Genomic DNA, 20,554 nt, shown 5'->3' with positions numbered 1-20,554 from the left:
TTTTTTTCCCTACTGTTTTCTCTCCCTCTTAGTTTTCGTGAGTTTTGTTTGGAACAGGGTTCTGTGACATCGGAGTTATCACTTCGGACTTTTTCCCAAGAGGCTTGTCCAACTTGTGGCCAAGTTTAAATGGGATTTGGGGCTGGATGCTGCGGCCAGGCGTGGTGTAGCAGTCTGTGCTCTGCAGGATGTGTCTGTAGGAGGTTAAATCACGGTTGGGTGGAAGAGGAGCGGATCAGAACACCGTGCTCCGGCTCAGTTCTTGCACGCAATAAAATGATGTGGTATATAAAGAAAACAACAACTACATAAGGTTTGCTATATTCTTTAGGATGGCCTGGAGGAATGAGCTGGGCTGAGGTGAGCAGCTGGCAGGACGGGACAGCCGGGCATCCAACCAGCTCTGCCAGTTTGCAAAGCGCCCTGCTCAGTGTCTGTGTTGCAATGTTTAATTTGTTTCAAGAAAAGCAACATTTATAATTGTGAAGGCTGCTTTAGGCCACCCGGCTGTTTTTAATAATTATTTCAAGGAGAAAAAAAAAAAAAAAAAAAAAGTTTAAATGTTGAGGAGTTCCTGAGCTTGGTTGTGTTAGGCATTGTTTAATCACAAAAAAAAATAGCTGTGCTTAGATCCTATGGTGTTGAAGTACCCAGATTCAGCTGATGTTGTTTACTCAGCCGGGGAGCACAGGTATTTCAGCCGCGCGGGATTAGCACGGAGGCATTGTAATAAATCTGCGGTGCGTGGCTGCTCGCTAATAGCCCTTCTACTAACAATTCAGAAACATTCGAACCATCTTCCATTAGTATGGCACAGCGCCCAGGAGTGGCTGCTACAATAACGAGTGACCCTGGCGTCTGCAAGTTCAGAATAACCCTTTGTGGGGCACCTGGAAGGGCAGCCCTCCAGCCTGGCTTTAATTCTGTGCTCCTCCTTGCTAGCAGGTATGCGGTCCTCACTGTGCAGAGCTCCACTGCCTGCTGATTAAATACTACAATCAGTTGAAAGTCTTTTTTTTTTTCCTCCCAAATCCCACCTTAGGAAATGGGGGAAGATGAATTTCAGAGGCAGAGCGGGGAATAAGCGAGATGAGACTTCCAGACGAGCTGCTGAAATTAAAGAGGATTTGTATAGTCAAGTAAAAATGGGACCGTGTACAAAAGAAACAACTGCCGACTTGCTTATAGGGAATCTGAATAGATGTTCTCAGCCTCCAGAACTAGTGCTCCAAGGTGAAATTGTGCAATTTTTAACTTCTCAGTTGTAATTTACTACTTTTACATGTTGAATAGTAATAGTCCCAAGCACAGCCTTTGGCAAACCTGGAGAAGAAGTAGGGTTGTGTTTTTATTGTCTGGATTTATGCTGTGTTCTGTTTTGTTTTTATGCTGCTCTTGAAATGCAAATAAGGGACTTGGAGAAAAGCTGTAGATGGGAATGGATGCAAGAAAATATGGAAAACAGTAAAACCCTACTCAACTAAATATATATATGCTCATACCATTTGCTTAGGCTGTCTGTAATAAACAGAGCCTTTCCCAAGTGAACTCTAGCACTAGGCTGGACAATGAAGTTGGATAAATTGCTTTGCTACTTGGTTGTATGTAGAATATGGTCAGGAAAATTTCATATTATGCTGTTGCTGAAAGTAAAAACACCGAGCAAATGATCCCAGCCTCTTCCTGAATGTTACCTTAATGATATATGTTTCTTTTTTTTTTTTCTGTTCTTCATTTGAGATTCTGGAAAAAAGTGATACGTTTCCTTCCCCTTTGTATTGTATAATAGATTACATGAGAAGATTCTTCTGTAATGACTCTTCAGTAGTTAATTATTTTTGAGATTATGTTACAGATATGCTACGTTCATATTGTAGTTCCCAGTACTCTCAGTTAGCTTAGGGACCAGAACTCTGTTTCTTTGTGCATCTAATGGGGTTTTTGTCTTGAAGTGAAATTTTTGGAATTTGATGCATGGAACCAAAGGTTCAAATCCTGAAGCTGACCTGTAGCTTCTCATCATATCAGTGACGTATTTAAAGGCAGTGTAATCATTTTAGGGTTTTTGGTGTGGCGATTCAAGCTTGGGGGTGATTTCTCTCTCCCTTGTTACCAAGCCTTCGTGCAGAAGACCTACTGATGCTGATGTTTTACTGCTTATTTTGTCCCTCGTCTGGAACCATGTCTTACACTGGCTATTGTATAAAGAAGTCTTCATCCTGTAAGGAGCAGACCGTGAAGAACTGGGACAAACAGGAAGAAATCACAGGGCCGTTCCCAGCAGCAGGAGGTGGCCTCGCTGGTCTCTCTGCTGTTTACTTTGAACTTGGCATGCTCCATGTCTTCCCTGGCTTGCCTTCCAGAAACATGAAGCACACAGCCAAGCCCATGAGCATGTGATAGTTGGCATTTTTGATGTGTGTTATGTGGTTGTGCAGCCGTAACTCAACGATCGCAGCCATAAAGACAGGTAGGAGCAAGCAGGCTACGAGTTGTAGGAATCTTAATCTCTGTACAAAGCCTGGACACGTACAGGTTTTTTTTTTTTTTCTGCTTCTGAGGAGTAGTCTGCTTGCTTTAAACACAGATATGGGGTGTGAAATATCAGCATGACTGCTTTGCAGCCGTTACAGCTGGGCTGTAACAACTCAAGAACCGTGGGCACCACAGGAGAATGGGGCTGAGGTCCAGTTTGGCCCTGCAGCTCATCAGGCCTGACACAGGCTCTTGGAGTTCGATCTCCCCTGGGGTGCTGCAGTTCTGAAACTGCTGGCATGCTACAGAACGTGATGCGTAGCAGATAGATGTATTCATCTGTTGATAACTTTTTGGTGCATCTTTGCTCTTGGCCCGGGAATCTGCAAGTGATGGAACTCTGCTGATCGCCAGTATTATTTGTTTTTCTAAGTCTTCAAAGTTTAAGAAAACAAGTTAGGGCCATGTAATATTTTCCCTTAGCAGTGACGACATTGGCAAGTATTTCAATTGGAGCCAATTCTTTTATTTCATTTTTCTCAATGATCTTGGTATATATAACCCTCAGTAGGATGTTGGCACGGTGCTGTGGGCTCAGAGCAGGTCGGTGGCTGGAAGCTCTACACTTGCTGGGGTGCCCTGCATGTATAACGTGGCAATGCTTGCTTCATTTTGCAAGTCTTGACTTCCAGAGCAAAAGGATTCTTTCTGTACTTGACATCTTCACCTCAACCCACCTTTTGCCTGATTTTATCTCCCATGCAGCCATCAGATGACTCGATCCTTATAGAGCAGGGATAATAGGGTTAAAGAAGATGCCAGGAGAAACACCTCAGTTTATTTTGGAGTCTGCTGCATGATGTTTTTGGAAGTTGCTGTGTTTTCAAATAGAACATCCCAGGAGCTTGTTTCAAAGCAAGGAGGGAAGACTTAGGCTCTGCCACTTTTTTACGTTTGTAGCTGTCACGTGTATCCCCTGCTTGTTGGTGTTGTGCGTTTGGTGAAGGTTTCTGTAAGGCCTGTATGATTTCTATCAGTTTTGAACAATTAGTATTTTTAAGCAGTGAAGGGGAGAAAAAAATGATTTGTGCTCTTTGGAGCGCTGTTCATAATGACAAGAGATGTTTTTATGTTTTAAAGTTATGAAAGGAAGATGAGTAGCTTTGAAAGGAAAGTATTTTATCAGAGCACAGAGACTTCCTGACTTCCTGGCCAAGGCAGAGCTGGGCATAGCTGGCAGCTAGCTGGCATAAACACGGCACAAATAGGACAGCAGGGAATCCAGTGACTTCGGAGAAACAGATGGATGAATTGCAAACACTGTGTTGTCCCCCTTTGTGTAAGGAGACGTGCTTAGCCTTTGTGACTTTGGTTCCCTGTTGGCTAACAGCAGTCAGTCACAGCCGCCAGGAGCCACTCTGCATTTTTGAACCAGTGGCCATTGCTTTGAGTTTGCTATCCATCATCCTGTGAGAAGAAGACATGGAGCTGCACTTAACGTTAGCCTGGCACCTTGTACCATAGGGTTGTACCAGGAAGATGAGAAAGGTGCAAACCTGGTTGGTACTTAGGCTCTGGAGCTAATGAAAGCCCATCTCCTGCAGAGAGCAGGAAGTTTTGGTGTTTGTCTCAGTCACTGGGGTCTGTGGCTATTCTGCTTCAGGCATAGTGCAGTGTATGTAGCTCACCCAGAGTGGTTTTGGATCTTCTGCAATTCTCAGAAAAACAGCAGGGCAGGAGAAGCAGTGGGAGGAGTGTTTGCCAGCCTGGCATCTCCCATGGGGACATTCAATCTTGCAATGAACCTCTTGGATTCGTGACAGGTCAGGTCTGTTGACCCTTCTGGGCATGCTGTAGTGAGTGTTTAGTTATTTACTAAAGCCTTTTGAAGTGAAAGTGGCTTGATGGGATCTGAGGCTTTTGTGTTATGGAGAGTTGTGTGAGAATCTTTGCTGGGGTTAGCTATTAGCTGATTGTTTAATTATTTGGCTCTGTAACTAAGTAACTAAATGCCTTGAGCTTTAAGATAAGCAGCTCTTTGTTAACATTTTAATAAATGGAGACAATTAATAATTATTTAAAATCTAAGGAAGTATAAATCTCTCGTTTCAGTGACCAGTCTTGAATAGAAATGTGACTTGAAATATAATTCTGCACCTCATAATAATATTTAATGGGGCTTTCAGAATGCTCTCAGTCCTCCATTGTGGTCGTGGCTTTCATACAAACAGTATTTACTCCATTTGATGGCTGGATGGCGTGAACCATGCTGTGACCACGTGTGAGCAGGTGGACAAGAAGTTCCCATCATGTGTTTATTTATCAGGGACTTAGTTTTCCATGGGGTGCTGTTCAATGGCTCCACCTATAAAGTTTCAATATGCTTACGTTGATTGCAGCACTATTTCAAATAAGGATGTAGCTGGGAGTAAACAATAGCAGAAGCAATGTTCCTTGCCTTGTCCTCCAGTGCCTTAGAATGTCAACAGAAATGTTACACATGCCTTTTGTTTGTTTGTTTTTTAAGGGTGTGTTGAAGCACCTTTGCAGTGGGAACTGATGCCGCAATTATAGGATTTGCAGGTGAAGTCCCTAAGAGAGGAGTCCTGGGCTGTGCAGTTCTCACCAAATGAAGTGTCGGGTGATGACTAGCAGTTTATGGGGATGGCTCAGGGATACAGTTTTAGGCAGGAGGAGCATAAACGTGTTATCGAGTCATCAGATGTGATGCCAGGTCATCAAGCCTTGCTTGGCAGCTTGTGCTCTGCTGGGCCATCTCCTCCCTCCTCCTGCCTGAGACGTACCTGGTTCTTTTTGCTTAGGATCTTTTGGTTTGGGAGAACTGCAGAGGACGCTGCCCCCAAACACCAGAGGATGGGTGCGAGTGAATTCTGAGCATGGCTCATTTCTCTGGTACTCTGCAAAGATGTGCAAGTGGGGAAATGATCCTCGTGTAATCCTCAGGGGTGGCATTGCTGTGATTGTTATACAGTGTGCAAATGTGTCCCTAAATCTTAGAGCAGTGTACAAATGGCTTGTGAAGGGGTGCAGCGTCCTGGGGGAGTTGACTTTGCAGGGTACGGCTGTTTATGCACTGCTGGGAATTTGTTAACAGTTTGAACCTGTCAATTTTCATTGTGAAGCTATTGGACAGGCTAATAATGCCTCTGAATCCCACCTGTTCTCTGTTTGCATTTGGGCACCATTTCAAACCCACACTGGAAAAGTTTATAGGCAAACATTATAAAAAGTGACAGTCTTAAGTGCTGCTACATTCTAGTTTGGCAACACAAAGGCTCACCTGAAAGGGCTCACTATTTCCAAACATGACTTCATTTACTTCATGACAACGCTCGGTGATGGATCTTCTCTGATACTCTGATGAGAGAGACGTGCAGCAGGATAGCATTTACTAAACTCCTTAATACCTACTCATTTTTTTTAAATTTATTTTTGTTTTGCTGCTAGTTTTCCTTTTAAAACTGTATTTGAATTTGGATTTGTGTTGGAAGAGTTGAATTACATTGGGGATAGTCATTTTAGAAATCAAGGATGAGTAGTAGAAAATGGTTTTTCTTGCAACCTGTGTGAGCATCCTGCAGATGTCCTGGTGCTGCTCAGCACAGCCTCACAGGCACCTGTGGGAGGGCTGAGCTGTCTTCACCCGTGGTGGCTTTAACAAAGACCTTTTAAAAGGCTCTCGGTACGTTTTCAGCACAGTGCAAACTCTGTAAGTGCAACGTACTTTGCAGGTGGAGTGCTTACAAGGACGTCTTGTAAACGTCAAAGTAAATTAGCAAGCCAGTGTCAGCTTTTTTTTTTTTTTTAAAGTTTATTTTGACACTGGATTCTGTATTACAAATATTCTTCAGTATACTGAAATGTATTTATTACAGATATATGTGCAGCAACAGCCCATGCTTCTTCTGGAAATGAGATTTTGAGCAGCATAGTGCAGTGCTCAGTAAAACACCTGCACTGCAGATCCGTGGATTCCTGGCTGCATCAGCAAGGCTGAATGAGTTTGTAAAATGTGAAGCTGTATCGTAGCTTGTTGTAGGCTTTGAGATGGAATTTTGCACTCTGGGAAACGCGGAGACCCAGTTATAAAATCTAAATCTGAGAAATGTTGTAGTGCCCGTAAACGCTCTCGCTCAGGTTTTGCTGAAATGGTTCTCCCAGCCACTGCCCTGCTGTGACTGTCCTGTTCTGTGCCACTTCTGCTGCCTGAAAAACACGCTTGCCTTAGGGGGCAAGAGAGAGAAGAGGGGGCAAGAAGAGATGGGAGGAGCTTTGCTGGCTTTGCAGGGGCTCATCCCTGGATCTGGTCTCTTTTTGCATCAGGCAAACTACCATTCAGCTCCCTGAAATTGTGTGGTTTCAAATAAGCAGGAGGAGAAACTGAGCTCACTGCTTTCAAGTAGAACAAAAGATCGAAATGCCCAAGTGTCCCATTTGGGTTCTGACAGAGCTTCAACATGACCAAGCACCCACCTGATGGCTGGCTTGGACCTGGCACTTGTTTCAGCCTTCTCTGTTGAAGGCACAATGTGAGAAATGAGCACATGGGAGGAATGTGGTTTTCAGGGCATGGTATTCTTAGAAGCAAGGGTGGACACTGAGGGAATATTAAAAGGGGTGACTCCCAACAAACAGAAAGCAGCGTGTGTTGTGTTTATTTGCACACCCATGAGAGCACAGTTGGTGTCTGTGTAGGATATGTGTCAGGATGAGAGCAGCAGCCAGCTGGGAGACGTGACCGTCAGGAGCAAGCAGAAAATGTGTTCATGTCTTTCTCCCATATTTACTTTTTTGTCTTGATGAGGGAAGGGGGTGGTGGGAGAGGGATGCTGTGGCTCTCAGGTGAAACCAATGACAAAAGCAGTTCCTAATGCATGGCACTGTCTGGGTGCTTCATAGGGGTGGCTTGGAGAGGTCCCTCCACCCCATACCACTGCCCTATGGGGATGATGCAGCTGTAGTAACTACAGGCAGATATCATTTTTCCAAGGATTTTTTTTGGTTTTTATTTTTAAAGACTGGTGTGATGCGCTCAATGTTGAGTTACAAGAGGGAACTGATGGATGAGCAGTTCTGCTCTGAATGGCTGGGAAAAACACGCCTTCAGAAGTTTTGTGTTTCTAGGTGTCTGCTGTGCTCTGCTCGGGGAGGTTGTAAAGTAGGGAATGAAGAGGAAAAAATAAAAAAGAAAAAGTTACTGTTGCTTGGAGCAGAGTTGGCAGTGTAGAGAGCAAATGTTGAAGCTTTAGAAAAGGTGAAAACTAAAGGGCACCGTATAGGCTGTGTACAGAACTTCATGTTTACTAGCTTTTCTTGGCTATTTTTCTCCAAAACAGCTTTTTTCAGGATTAAAAAGAACCTTAAATCTAAAATCAGACAAGAACAGATAAATGTTGAATTACAGACACAAAAGCTGTGATATGAAACTGAAGTTTTTGTTTCTCTTCCTGCCTTCTCCAAGCTCCCTTTGTGCCCTTAGGTTCAGTTCTCATCTCGCTGGGGTTGGCATGGTGTGGCTGTGGGGTGGATTCTGACTCTGTGGCAGCTGAGATAAGGACATGACAAGGGACCTATCGAAGGGGAATGAGCTTTCTGTGTGGTTTTTTTTTTTTTGAAAACACAGCTTATCCGTATCTTCATGTGATTCAGTTTTACAAGGCAGGTTGCTGGGCTAATCTGGATGAAACTTTTTATTGAACGTGATTTCTATGGATAAAAAGGGCCTTCACTGACTTGTGTTGGAAATTCTCTCCTTTCCTTCTTTCTTCTTTTCCCTCCTTTCCTTCAACCTTCGCAGAGCCGCCAACCAAATACCAAATCTCTCAGCCAGATGTACACTCAGCACTTCCAGGAGAACCACTTGAGTTGCGCTGTCAATTGAAAGACGCCGTCATGATCAGTTGGACTAAGGATGGGGTCCCTTTGGGGCCCGACAATAGGACAGTGATTATTGGGGAGTACTTACAAATTAAAGATGCTTCACCCAGAGATTCGGGCCTCTATGCTTGCACTGCTATTAGGACCCTAGACAGTGATACTCTGTACTTCATTGTAAATGTTACAGGTGAGTGAGCTAAACGTAGGTTTTGCATGTAGAAGCTGTAAAATGTCATGTAAAGATATATAATAATATAACTTGAAACAGTCCAGTTGGGCACAGAAAGTTTAGCTGAGTTCTGCAGTTGAGGTATTTTGGGTATTTTCCCCTTTGTCCTAAAATGGCATTGGTTTGTGTATACAACTTCTGCTTCGTGGGGTCTGTACTAATAGCTGCCGAATAGCCCTCTGCTTTATGCCTCCATGACAGGTTTAAATTGTACAGAGTTGCTGTTATGATGATGATAAAACCAGTAAAATGAATATGAGGTTTTTTTCCCCCCAGTCCAAAGACAAAAAAGGCTGTCCTACATCCTTTTACGTGGCTTTGTTTAGAGACAAATTGCTCTCCAGGCACTCAGTTCTGGTCAGCTGAATGTCTCAAAGAGAAGCAAAGCTTTTTCAGTCCAAAGATTTTTGGAGTTAACGAGCTCTCTTTGGAAGCTTCTGTAGTGTTTAAGGTTTATTAGCTAGTTTTGTTAGAATTTTGTAAGAACACACATTCGTGCATTTTCTATAGCTTCTGCACAACTAACTTAACTTCTCTTCTTGGTACGTAATATAAGATGTAGCATATTGGTTTATTTGTCTATAAAATGCTCTCCTTTAAAGTCTTGGTTATTTTTAATGTGCAGATGCTCTGTCTTCTGGGGATGATGAAGATGACAATGATGGGTCTGAGGACTTTGTGAATGACAGCAACCAGATGAGTAAGTAACAGCACGCTGCCGGAGGTGCCTGGCAAGATAAGCTTCACATGGAAAATAGCATCCAGTTTCTTGCACTCCTGCCTTCAGAGCTCCTCGACTGTTAACTGCATGTGCTATCAAATAGTGGTATCTGTTGTCCTCTTCCATTTTCTGTTTCTCCTGGTTCGTAATTTGGAGCAAAAAGAAAAAATAAACTAATATTCTTTTAAACATGCTTTCCTGGTCTGTACTTTCTGTCTCCCTTCCTGCTTGCATTTCTGAAGTTTCCTGTCTTCTTAAATTGAAATTTGGTCTTTATCTGTTCTGGTTAATTATTGAGAATCTTAACTTTCTCTGTACCTGAGCTGAAATCTAGAAGAAGCAAAGATCCAACTCATACTGTTAAAAGGTGATGGATTGGAAGCCTTAAAAATGAAATTTAGGTTTTTCTGAGGCAAATCCCTCAGTCCTTAACCTGGGCAGAAATCTCATGGAAAGAATGGATTTGGATGCAATGGTTTTGTTGTTGCCATTTTTATTTTTTTGTCTGCAAAGGACCTCGAGGTTTGTCACAAATAAGGCAATCTCTCACCAAAACCACATTTTGTGTTACTTACGCATGATGAAAATAAGGCTAAAAGAGTCTTAAACCTAGCTGGATGTTCAATCCCTTTGGGGAATTTGGAAAGCTATTAATAGGCTCGAAATAGAACAGCCACTAAGGAAAAAAAAAAAAAAAAAAAGAAAGTAAAATTCATATTGGTTCCTTATGCTCCCCTGCACCATTGCAAAATCCCATTGGATGGCTGGTAGTGTGCTACTGCTCGTGCTTTAGAAAGTCGATAACACAACAAACACAGAAGTCCTCCATCAGAGATGTCAGCTGGTTGCAGAAGCAGTAGCCAGCAGTGCGTTTGCTCCGTGGACGTGTTAGCAATTGGCAGTGATACTAAATACTTGAAGCACTTGTTGGGATGAAGGAGCACGTGCCTTATTTCAGCTACCCTAGTTAGTTACTACTGTGTACGACTGCCCTGTTCTGAAGCTGTGAAACATTAGATGCTATTTAAAGTGATATAAGCAGTTAGCTGCCGGCGTGGCCCCTGCCATCTGTTAGTGCATTACCCCAGCCTGATGCACAGGTGCAGCTGGAAGTGGCTGGAGTTAAGCAGATGTAGGCTGTTCAGACAAAGGAATGCAGTGGTAGAGATAATTGGTGAGTTTGGATAGGAGACATTGCTTTTAAAAGCAATTGTATGGGCAAAACCTCCAAGCCCGGGCAGTGTTAGTATTCCCCTGAAAAGGGCTTGTGGGGAGGAATTCCTTTTAGGAAACATCCCTGTATCTGTTATCACTTCAGGGTTTTATTGGTGCCTGTCAGAAAAGGGCTTGCAAGATTTTCAGAACGCAGTTGTGCTTAGGAGCTTTGGAGATGAACTGGGAACAAATGGATTTTGGAAGCACGTGTAGAAAGAGAAAGGCAAGGACTTGATTTCAAGGCAGCTGGGTGATGTGGTAGCCATTCCTTGCCTTTCATTGAATGGGAATAGCTACCCTGTGGTATCTCCTGTAACGCTGCTGATACTGTGGTAGTACCAGCATCATTTTGAGCCACTGTGAATGCGTCTTTATTCAGGAGCTGACAGCTTCTGCTTTCTGGGGATGGGCTGAGTGCTTTAACAGGGGTCAGTCACGCTTTCCCCACTCAGAATGAAAGCTGCCTGTGAAGCGTGACTCTTCAGGCTTCTCAGGTGGTGGGGAGCATGCAAACTTCTGCAGAGTGGAACTGAGGCACCACCAGCTGGGTAGATGGCACCCAAGCAGAGCATTTCCCAGATAAGTGCTCATAAGAGTGCCTTTCACAAGGTGCCCACAGACTGCTGGCTTCCCTTGTGAGCTGCAGGTGGGTGCAGGTTGCAGACCAGCCTTTCTTCTGCTGTATGAGCACTCCACAGGAAGCGTGGGAGCCTGAAAAAGGATTGTGGCACAGCATTCCTGCAAACAGTCTGTTTTCAATGAAAAGTTGCATCATAGTAACTCGGTTGGTTTAATACAACTTTGCTGAAAGATGGTTGTGATTTGGCATGATCGGAACTGCCTGAAAGTTAGGGGTGGGACTCAATTTGATCCTTTTGAAAACCACTGAAGCTTGCCTATCTGATACCTTGTGAGCTTTCCCATCAGCATTCTTGGCCATTACTCTTACGCTACTCTTATAGATTTTGTGTTGCACCCGAAAGGCCACATCTAATTTAAGAAATGGAGTTGCAAGACTGATTGAAAAGTGAATGTGGAGTTGAAGAGTAGTTTAAGTCCATGCTGAGAGTGCCATGGGGGAGGCAGTGCCGTGCAATGATCAACTCCTTTCCACCTTCCTGCAGTTGGGCAGAGCCTGGGGAAGTCGGGATCCCACCAGTCGAAGAGAGGAGCTCTTTAAGTGTTTCCTGAATCAGGGTTTGAGCATTGCAGATCTAAAACTATTTAACTGATAATTTACATGCAAATTACAGCTGTGATCATTAAGGATAAGCAATGGAAATTGGCCTGGTTATGCCTTTAGTGATGGAAACAAAAGGCCATGGTCTTCAAAGGTTGTTGCTTTTTGATGAAACAATTCTGATAAAGTCCAGCTGTCTTGGCATGTTAATTATAATGTGATGAGGCAGGAAATGGCTGCAGTGCCTTCCACGGGAAGCTGAACCTTGGCATCCTCATTCCTGCATATTTAAACCCAAAGCAAAGCTTTCAGAACTGTTTTATTTACTAGTTCAAGTACTCTCTTAAGCTTTTTAAGGATTTTTCTTTGCCTCTGTTACAAATGTATTTACTGAGGCCAAGGTTTTCAAATGCAGGCGAAGGGATTGAAGAGGAAATCCGGCCTGTGCTCTAAGGCTGCCCTGAGAACACAACTGCTCCTGGAGGACTGAGGTGTGGGTGCTCAGGAGCCTGAGCAGCAGCCTGCTCTCAGGAGACCAGGGCACTCGTGTTGCACACGTGTGCATTCATTCAGCCATTTGGCCTGTGTGTATTTTTAAGTAAAAAGCATGCATAGCAGATTTCACACTGCGTTTGGTGTCCTCCTAGCCTGACAGATATCTTAACTGTCTGAAAAAAAAAAAAACCAATGCGGTAGATTTGTTCCAGACTGCATCCTGAATAGCTTTTTATTACTTCCAGCTTTTGTTGAAGTGATTAGCGCTCACAGGGAAGGTGCAGGGCTGGTTCCACTGCAAAACCAGTCCTCTCTGTCCATAGAATGACTGTGTTGGATGCTCAGTTCTGCTCCTAGTGAGGTGCCTCAGCCTGGTGCTGGAGGACCATCTCGAGGCGTAGGCCTAGACTTCCTATCACAAAGCTAAGGGCTGTCCTCTGTCAGTTCTTACTGGTAGTGACTCTTTGTTGCTGCTTGTTGCCTTGCCATCACTGGGATTTTGAGAGAGAATCCAAACTTCAAGAATTCCTATAGTCCTGACAAGGCTGCACTGACATTGGGGTTGCACCAAAGCCTGCCAGCAGTAGTTTGCTGGGTAACAGAGTAGCCCTGAGGATGCTTCTGTTCTGCCTTCAACTCTGATCCGGTGATGGGAAGTTTATAGCTTTTTTTTTTTTTTTCTCCTTATCATTCTTTAAACAAATTCTTCTGGGCCAAGCAATGGTAAATTGGCACTAAGAACAAAAAGTATCTAAATGTAATCCACATGCTGTGCTTTTCATGCCTTGAAGAGTTTCGGAAAGGATAAAACAAGGTTCAAATTCATCAGATCCTGCAGAGTGGAAACCCGCTCAAGGGAGCAGCAAAAATTGGATGCTGCCTAGAAGTGTTTTTTAATTAAAGGTCAAATACAATTGCACTGAAAAGCTCGGGGTGACTTGGTGTGGTCAGTCCAGGTGCACTGAGTGGCTCAAGGTGCTCCTCGGGTGAGCTTGGAACGGTCTACTCCTTTATTTCTTTGTATTAGGTGTGTTCAGAGAAAAAAAATAATCAAGAAATTCTGAAGTGGTCCCCTGGGCCGCCTAATTTCAATTTCACATGCAGGAGATTTGCCTGATTAGATGTAATGTATTTGCAGCAGAGTGCAGTGAGGGTCAGCAGGATATTTTCTTCGCTAATGAGAGCTCTAAAAGCGATCAGGAATTCCCACTCCTTCCCCTGCTGCTCGATGCTGCTGCTTATGGGGCTGGCACTGGTTGTTAGTGGGAGCTTCTCCCAGAGATGTGTCCTTCATCCTATAAGGAGGGTGGCATGTCACAGAGATAGTCTGCAAGGGGTCAGCCTGTGCTGGTATGTGCTGGTACACTACGTTTATTCTTCGTTTTAAGATGGATTTGGCTCTCAAAGCAAAAGCAGAAATGTGCTTTTAGGTTTTGTTAAGTTTCTCTATGAAAAGAAAGACCACGCATCTCTGTAAGAAGCCACAAAAGGAGTGTGAGTGGTACAATTTGTGGATATTGCTGCCTTTCTTGTTTTCCTTAAATGTGCTGGTGAGCTGCCAATATGCACTGTGCTGGTACCTAGTGAAAAATGGCAGGGTATCCTACGTGATCTCAGACAGTGGTTTCAGCATGTGATGTCTGCATGTTTTTCTCAGAGTTCCCCTGTAATTCAGGAGCTCTAGAGGTTATGCTGATGTGAGGCTTGTGTGAGGGAAAGCTTTTCAAACACAGCCCTTGCTCCTAGCCTGGAGTTTCCCTCCTTCCTTCCCCCTGTGGCTGTTTTTCTTTATTCCTGCCAGCATTCTCCCAGCCTGTTCTCTGCTCCCACCTTTTCAGTGGAGTAAATTGTTTCTTCGCCGTGTATTTCTTGTCTGTGAGAATTATCTGGGCACTTCTTTACAGGAGACTTTTCAAGGATGGGGGAACAAGGGAATAATATGCAAGACAACCATAGGATGAGCTGCACTGTAATGCTATACAAGCTGATATTTGTATGGAATACTTTTATAGAGAAACTTGGCTGCATGAGGCATTTGAATACTGAACTACTTGCATGCCTTGATCCTCAGTTGTGTCCCATGGAGAGCTTCCCACTGAGCTGGGTGCAGGCTGCAGAGCATTGCTGCCTCGGGGGGGGGTGTTGTGGAACCTGAGCTTAGAGCTCCTGCTTGCCCATTGGTGCTTCCTGAGCCATCAGTGCTTTGGCCACATGCAAATGTGTGAGATGGATGTGATGAGCAGGAGCAATGATTGCTGCAGAGCTTCTGAGTCAGCTCTCAGTCAGGTGCCTATTTGGGGCATAGGATCAATTAATGGTTTGGGTTGGAGGGGCTTTAAAGACCACCTGCAGGACAGGGACACCTCCCACCAAGCTGTCCAAAACCCTATCCACTGCTTCCCTCAATCTACGCTCCTTTAGTTTAAATCATTACCCCATGTGCTGTCACTACACATGCTGCTGAAGAGTCCCTCCCCATTTTTCCTGTAGGCCCCTTTAGGTGCTGGAAAGCCACAATGATGTCACGCTGCACCTTCTCCAGGCTGAACAAGCCTAGCTCCCTCAGCCTTTGAGGAGAGGTGCTCCAGCCCTCTGGTCAGCCTCATGGCCTCCTCTGGACCCTTTCCAACAGCTCCATGTCTTTTTTTGGGCTCTGAGATGGCAATACAACCAGTTAGGGTTGTTGAAGATCTGACCTGTTACAGTTGACTATGTGGACATTATAACCTGATATTGGTCACCTTACGTTGCCCTGTGAGATGTATCCAGGGAAAATATCCTTGTAACATATCACCACCAGCCTGTAATTCTGCCCTTGCCGCATACAGACCTAATGTAATTTGGTCTTTGAGTGTAGTTTGTAATTCCTTTGGTTGGCTTTGTTTAAACTCTTCTGTTGGCTTAATGTGATCCTGGTTTTAGCAAATAACATTAGCAGTAATTTTCCTTGCATTTCTAATTCACTTTAGTCTGTGTAACAATTTCTTAGTGTGCTAGTTAAATTTCCAATAGTTACCTGATTTTCTGTTTTGATTACATGCACAGATTTGCTTTGCTTTTCTACTTCATTAGTTTTAACTCTAATTGCCACTTCAGGCAAAAAAAAAAAAAAATTCACTTATCGTTCTTAGCATCATTTTAAGACTTGCTTTTGGAATGTTTTCTTTATACAGAGAGAGACGTTGTTAAAGAATTTATTCCTGTATTTTCTATCCAGCTGTATTTTTATTTAGGGAGGGGGGGGCAGCAGGATTTCTGAGTTTACACTGATTGTAAGAGCTGCTATAAATATTTGAGGAACGGAAGAGTTTATTTATAGTGCAGTGTAAGGCTGCTAATGAAGGAAATGAAACAGGGCTGAGAGAAATAGAGTTCTTTTTCTGGACCCCTCTAGTCCTCAAAATTCCACAGTAATCTGATTTGCTTCGGGAAAATGCCATTGTAAAATAAATTAACGTTTCCTAGTGTTAAGCAGATCTTGAATACTTAACTTTTTTTTCAGTTGTAATGGGGATATCATCAAAGTGATGTCAGGAAAGCACTGTGCAATGTAGCCAAAGTGGCATATGTTTTGAGAAAAATGTATTGGGTAAAGGAAGATGGGTAGACATGTTCTGTTGTGCTGTGTTTGTCATTCTAGTACATGGCAGAGGATTGATGTTTCAGACAAAAGAGGCATTTTCCATGCTTCTCTGTGCTGGTGGGCACTAAACGACAAACTCTTGCTGGGTTTTGCTGATCCTCTCTCCTCTTTGGTTAAGTTTTTTGCAATATATTCTATTTGCAGATCGATTTTAATGGCATCTCAATAGCACAATCAGCTTTGCAGTGTTGCTCTGCGAGCGTTAGCAAGCTTTAGGCAGATAGTTGTGCTTATCCCTCTTCAGATGGGGAGAAGATTAAGGCTGAGACTTTGAACGGTTCTGCCTTTGTCCAGCTTCACAACTGGGGTTTGCTGAGTACTTGCAGTAACTCAAATGGGGATCCTGATCAGTGGAATCTGCTGAAAGCTTGGTCCCTCTGTCTTACTCAACATCCACAAAGCGAGGAATATCTGTGGTTAATTACTGGAATTCTCTCATAAATCATGTATTCAAGGCTGCAGACTGAGCTGTTTGCAAGACTCTGATCAACGCTTGCAGCAGATGATTTCCAGTCCTCTACCCTTCCTAGAACACACTGTCCCCACTAAAACAAATGCAGCTTCCATCCATGGAAGGCGCTGGAAAGGGAGGTTGGGTGCCAAGCAGTGACGTTTCTGGATGTTTCTCCTTGCAACAGGGGCGCCTTATTGGACACACACAGACAAAATGGAGAAAAGGTTACACGCAGTGCCAGCAGCAAACACTGTCAAGTTTCGTTGCCCAGCCATGGGAAACCCAACACCAACCATGAGATGGCTGAAAAATGGGAAAGAGTTTAAACAAGAACATCGTATTGGCGGCTATAAGGTAAGGTCTCATTAAGTTATTTTGCAATTTCTGATCTTGATCAATGCTGAAAAAAAAACAACCCAAAAACCCACAACAACAACTTGCTGAAGTCAGCAGAAAGTCTTTAAATGGGCTTGGATCAAATTTAGAAGCAAAAAAATAATAATTGTTTTCTTCTGAGGAAAGGAGGGTGGTTTCTTTGGCTGTTACTGAGCTTTGATTCTGATTTTTTTTTCCTAACATTCAATACTAGTGCAACTAAAGTTTGTTTATAAAGACTTATTTGGAAAACTAAAGACTGACTCTGCAAAATAAAGTGAGATCTGAAGATTTTCCTTCATTCATTTTCAGCTGCATTGTTAAAGCCATGACCATCCGCAGTGGTGATTATAGGCAGTTTAATAACAGAAGGGTCAGAAGTCAAAAGTTATTATTTTCTATAGAGTTTATGGTCTGTGAAACTGAAATAGGAAGCAGAATTTGAGGGAAAGCAACAATTACTTAGAAGGGTTTGTTTGAATTTTAAATAGGTTCAGATCAGATGTCTCATTCGAAGCTGGTGGTTACTTATTATGAGAGCGGTTTGGGAAGGCCAGCTTGTTCTCTGGCTTAGTGCATGGACCTTTAACCTCTAGGTATCCGCCTAGGTCAGGTCAGAAGTCAGAATGGGGTCATCTTATCCCAGGAAATGGGAGCTCAAGGCTTGGATGCCAGGTTGAGTTCATGCATGCGCTGTGCCGTCCTACGCCAGATTTCTGAGCCACCCTAATCTCTGTTATGGGTTTTCTGACTTTGTCCCTGGTATGAGGTACGAGGTGAGAAGTTTCTGAGTTTGACTCGCTTTGTCAAGTTGGCTGTAAGCGTCAATGTACTGCTGAGGAGCCCAGAGCAATCTGCAGCCATCGCTTCATGGTCCAGGTGCCGAGCTGTGCAGCGCGTGGATGGAGTGAGCGTGGATGTTGCTTTGTGTGCTGTTGACTCAGATCCTGCTCATTACAAAAAATGTTTTCCAGTGCAAAGGAGGACAAGCTGTAGCCTCCTTTCCTCTCTAACTAGATTTACTGTAGAAAGTGTCAGTTTTTCCAACGTTTGTTTTAGCAGAGAGCGAAGCCCAGTAAATCTCACTGCGCGAACGCTAATTATCCAAGTAGACTTTTCCATCTATTTGCTTACACCATAAATTGCTGTTGCTTATGAGTGTACACCTGGCAGCACCTTCTGCCTTTCATAATACTATGGAGTGTTAACGAATTGGCTACAATTCAGTGGTTTTCACCTTTCTCACTGTGCTTATTTAAAAAAAAAAAAAAATCAATTAAAAAAAAAAACCCCTTAATCCTGTCTTGGAAAATAATAGTAACCACTTCAGTACAGACTGAGGTGTTGTTTGTACACTCTGCATCTCATGAAGGGGAAATGCAGATATCACACTTGAAAACCACGAAGGAAAGTTGGTGTCTTGTCAGATACCTGTCTGCTTTGGGAGAGTGGTCTGTAAAGGGCTGAATTCCTGCTGCTGCTGTTGGCCTGGGTGAGAGACCTGGGTGAGCTCATTCTTGCTCTACAGTAGACACACATTAAGCAGCACAAATTAAATTTTTGGTCATGTATATTAAATGTGTACAATTTCCTAGGTACTTATGTGCTTTGGAAAGAAACTACAGATGCCTATTTCTAAAGCCAGCTGGATAAGTGAAGTATGTACCTATAATTCTAAATCATAAAAACTTCTTACATCTCCAGTATAAAAGGAAAAAAGGAGGGCATGCAGCTGTGGGTTTTAGGCTTTCTTCTTGCTCATAAATACATCAGCTTTAAAATGATCTGGAAGCATTTACTTATCATTGTCATTCTGCTTACCAAGTCCAAGTATATTCCAGATTCTTTTGGTGTTTTGAGTAACTGTGCTTTTAAGGTGGGAGCATTATCAATGGGTGACTCCTCAAGAATGGGGTCTCCAGAGCTGCTGGACGCTGTGTCCTTTATTTGTTGGAGAGGCTGAGGTCACCGCAGGCTTGTTCAAAATGACTGGGGAATAAGGAGAATTGTATCTTCTCAGCAGCTTTATGCTGCATTTTCTGCAAAGGAAAACTCAGAGAAGAGTCAGCCTTCCTGTACTGGCCCACGTGCAGCCAGCATTAACAGCAGCTCACAGTATTACTTGTACACCAGCTTGTCTTAAGCCTAGGCATTGCAACATATAAAGTGCTTCTGCCATAGATCTTCATACACAAAATACTCCGAGCAAATAGAATAGCATGAACCAAGTTTGGCCATATCTGTCATGACCAGACTTAATGCTTCCTTTTGGAAGGGGCTTTAAGAACAAAGAAAGGGAAGGAAGAAGTGAAGTTCTCCAGTAATCCTCCAGCCACCTCTCCCCTGCTGCTTTGAGCCACGATATCTCTGCTTTGTGTGCTCTGTATCGCAATCAGATAGCAGCCTGTAGCACTTTGTCCCTCCGACTGGGGAATGTCTTGAGTCAATTTACATTCAGGCAGGCTAGCAGAAGGGTGTATGCACTGGCCAAGAATAGCTCCCAGTGCGAAATTCCTCCATCGTGACTAATTCTGGGTGGTGAAATTCAAAATTCTGTTTTTCAGAGCATACCTGCAGTAAGGAGGATTGGTTATTGAATTTTTAAGCACCTTTTTTTAATGCCTCCTCAAGTAGCGATTCTTGCTCGTGTGTTTTAAGGTATTTTATGAGTTGTTTTTAGAGTGAATGCTCTAAACCCTCCTTGTGAGAATACAGCAGCCTTCGCTTTTCTATACACCACCCGGAAAGTAAATGTACTTCTATCAGTGGACGCTGTTTAAGTATTAACAGGTGTGTGTTTTCACATATGTCTTTTGATAAGCTTCATCTCTACGGTGGTCTTTTCCGCATTTAAATTCAGCCACATACATATGGAGTAAAGGAAAGAATGCTGGCTCCTTAGGAACTACAGAAACCTGTGGCTTTTCTGTGGATATTCTGTACTTCATCTCATTCCCTGAGCAATACATGTTTGAGTGAACTGTGCAGACTGTGTGGGGAAATGTCTTTTGGTTTCTGACCTTTTTTCTTTGAAATTCATTTAATGTTGACCCATTTGTACTATTTTTGTTTTTTTGCTAGATGAAAATCTGCAAATTTAATCACGTATCTAGTTACTGAGATTATTTTATTACTAAAATTAAACAATTGTCTGCAATTATTGCATATGCAAAAGGCAAAGTATTTCTATGACAATCTCCTTACCCACTGCATTCTGATTCCAGTTAGGTTTGCTCACTGCCAAGTTATCTTTCAGAGATAGCTGTGTATATTTTCACATTGGTGATTTAGTTTAAAAGTTAGGTTATTTGGAGAGACTATCTGAAAGGATTGGTTTAAGTTGTCATGGAGAAGATTGTCCAAAAAAGCATCTCAGTGATTTGCTAGAAGCATCAATACCTGATTTTCAGGTATTCAGTACTGAATGGTGGTGGTCTTTTAGTACTTAAAGGGAGTTTATAAACATGAGCTAGGCATTTTACAGCCTGGTAGTGATCAGGCTGTGCAGAGAGGTGTGGGTGCCCCATCCCTGGAGGTGCCCAAGGCCATGGATGGGGCACTGGCCAGCTTGAGCTGCCCCTATGACACAGGATTGGAACAGGATGGGCTTTAGTGTATCTTCCAACACAAGTCATGACTCAGAATGAGGGCTTCAGTTTGGGAGTCTTTTTTGGGAGAAGCTGCCCTCATCCCTGGCAGATGCATTCAGCTGTGCTTTGCAGTGCTGTACTTGTAAACAGAAAGCAATCGGCCAGAGATGAATCTTGCTGAATCCAGATTCACAACATAAATCCAGTAGTATGATAATCTGTCATAAATGCTTCGTGCTGTCATAGCAGTTGTTTAGCTTAAACTAAAGAGACTTTAGT

General features: G+C 43.2%; 1 protein-coding gene across 10 annotated transcripts in view; it reads left to right on the top strand.

Moving 5' to 3' along the window:
• The window catches only part of FGFR2 (fibroblast growth factor receptor 2), a 74,911-nt gene that overhangs the window by 9,963 nt on the left and 44,394 nt on the right, over positions 1–20,554 (top strand). For 6 of the 10 annotated variants that reach the window (XM_031597376.2, XM_090145586.1, XM_090145595.1 and 3 more), the window contains exons 3-5: positions 8,294–8,560; positions 9,228–9,302; positions 16,495–16,664. In XM_031597376.2, coding sequence (XP_031453236.1) covers positions 8,294–8,560; positions 9,228–9,302; positions 16,495–16,664 — 512 coding nt within the window. The remainder of the gene's footprint in view (positions 1–8,293; positions 8,561–9,227; positions 9,303–16,494; positions 16,665–20,554) is intronic. The other 4 variants (XM_090145592.1, XM_090145591.1, XM_090145594.1 and 1 more) reach the window with 2 other exon arrangements.

The sequence above is a fragment of the Phasianus colchicus genome, chromosome 8 (assembly GCF_987193195.1).
Source record: "Phasianus colchicus chromosome 8, bPhaCol1.hap1.1, whole genome shotgun sequence".
Classification (NCBI taxonomy): domain Eukaryota; kingdom Metazoa; phylum Chordata; class Aves; order Galliformes; family Phasianidae; genus Phasianus; species Phasianus colchicus.
This window is presented reverse-complemented; position numbering and strand designations above follow the sequence as displayed.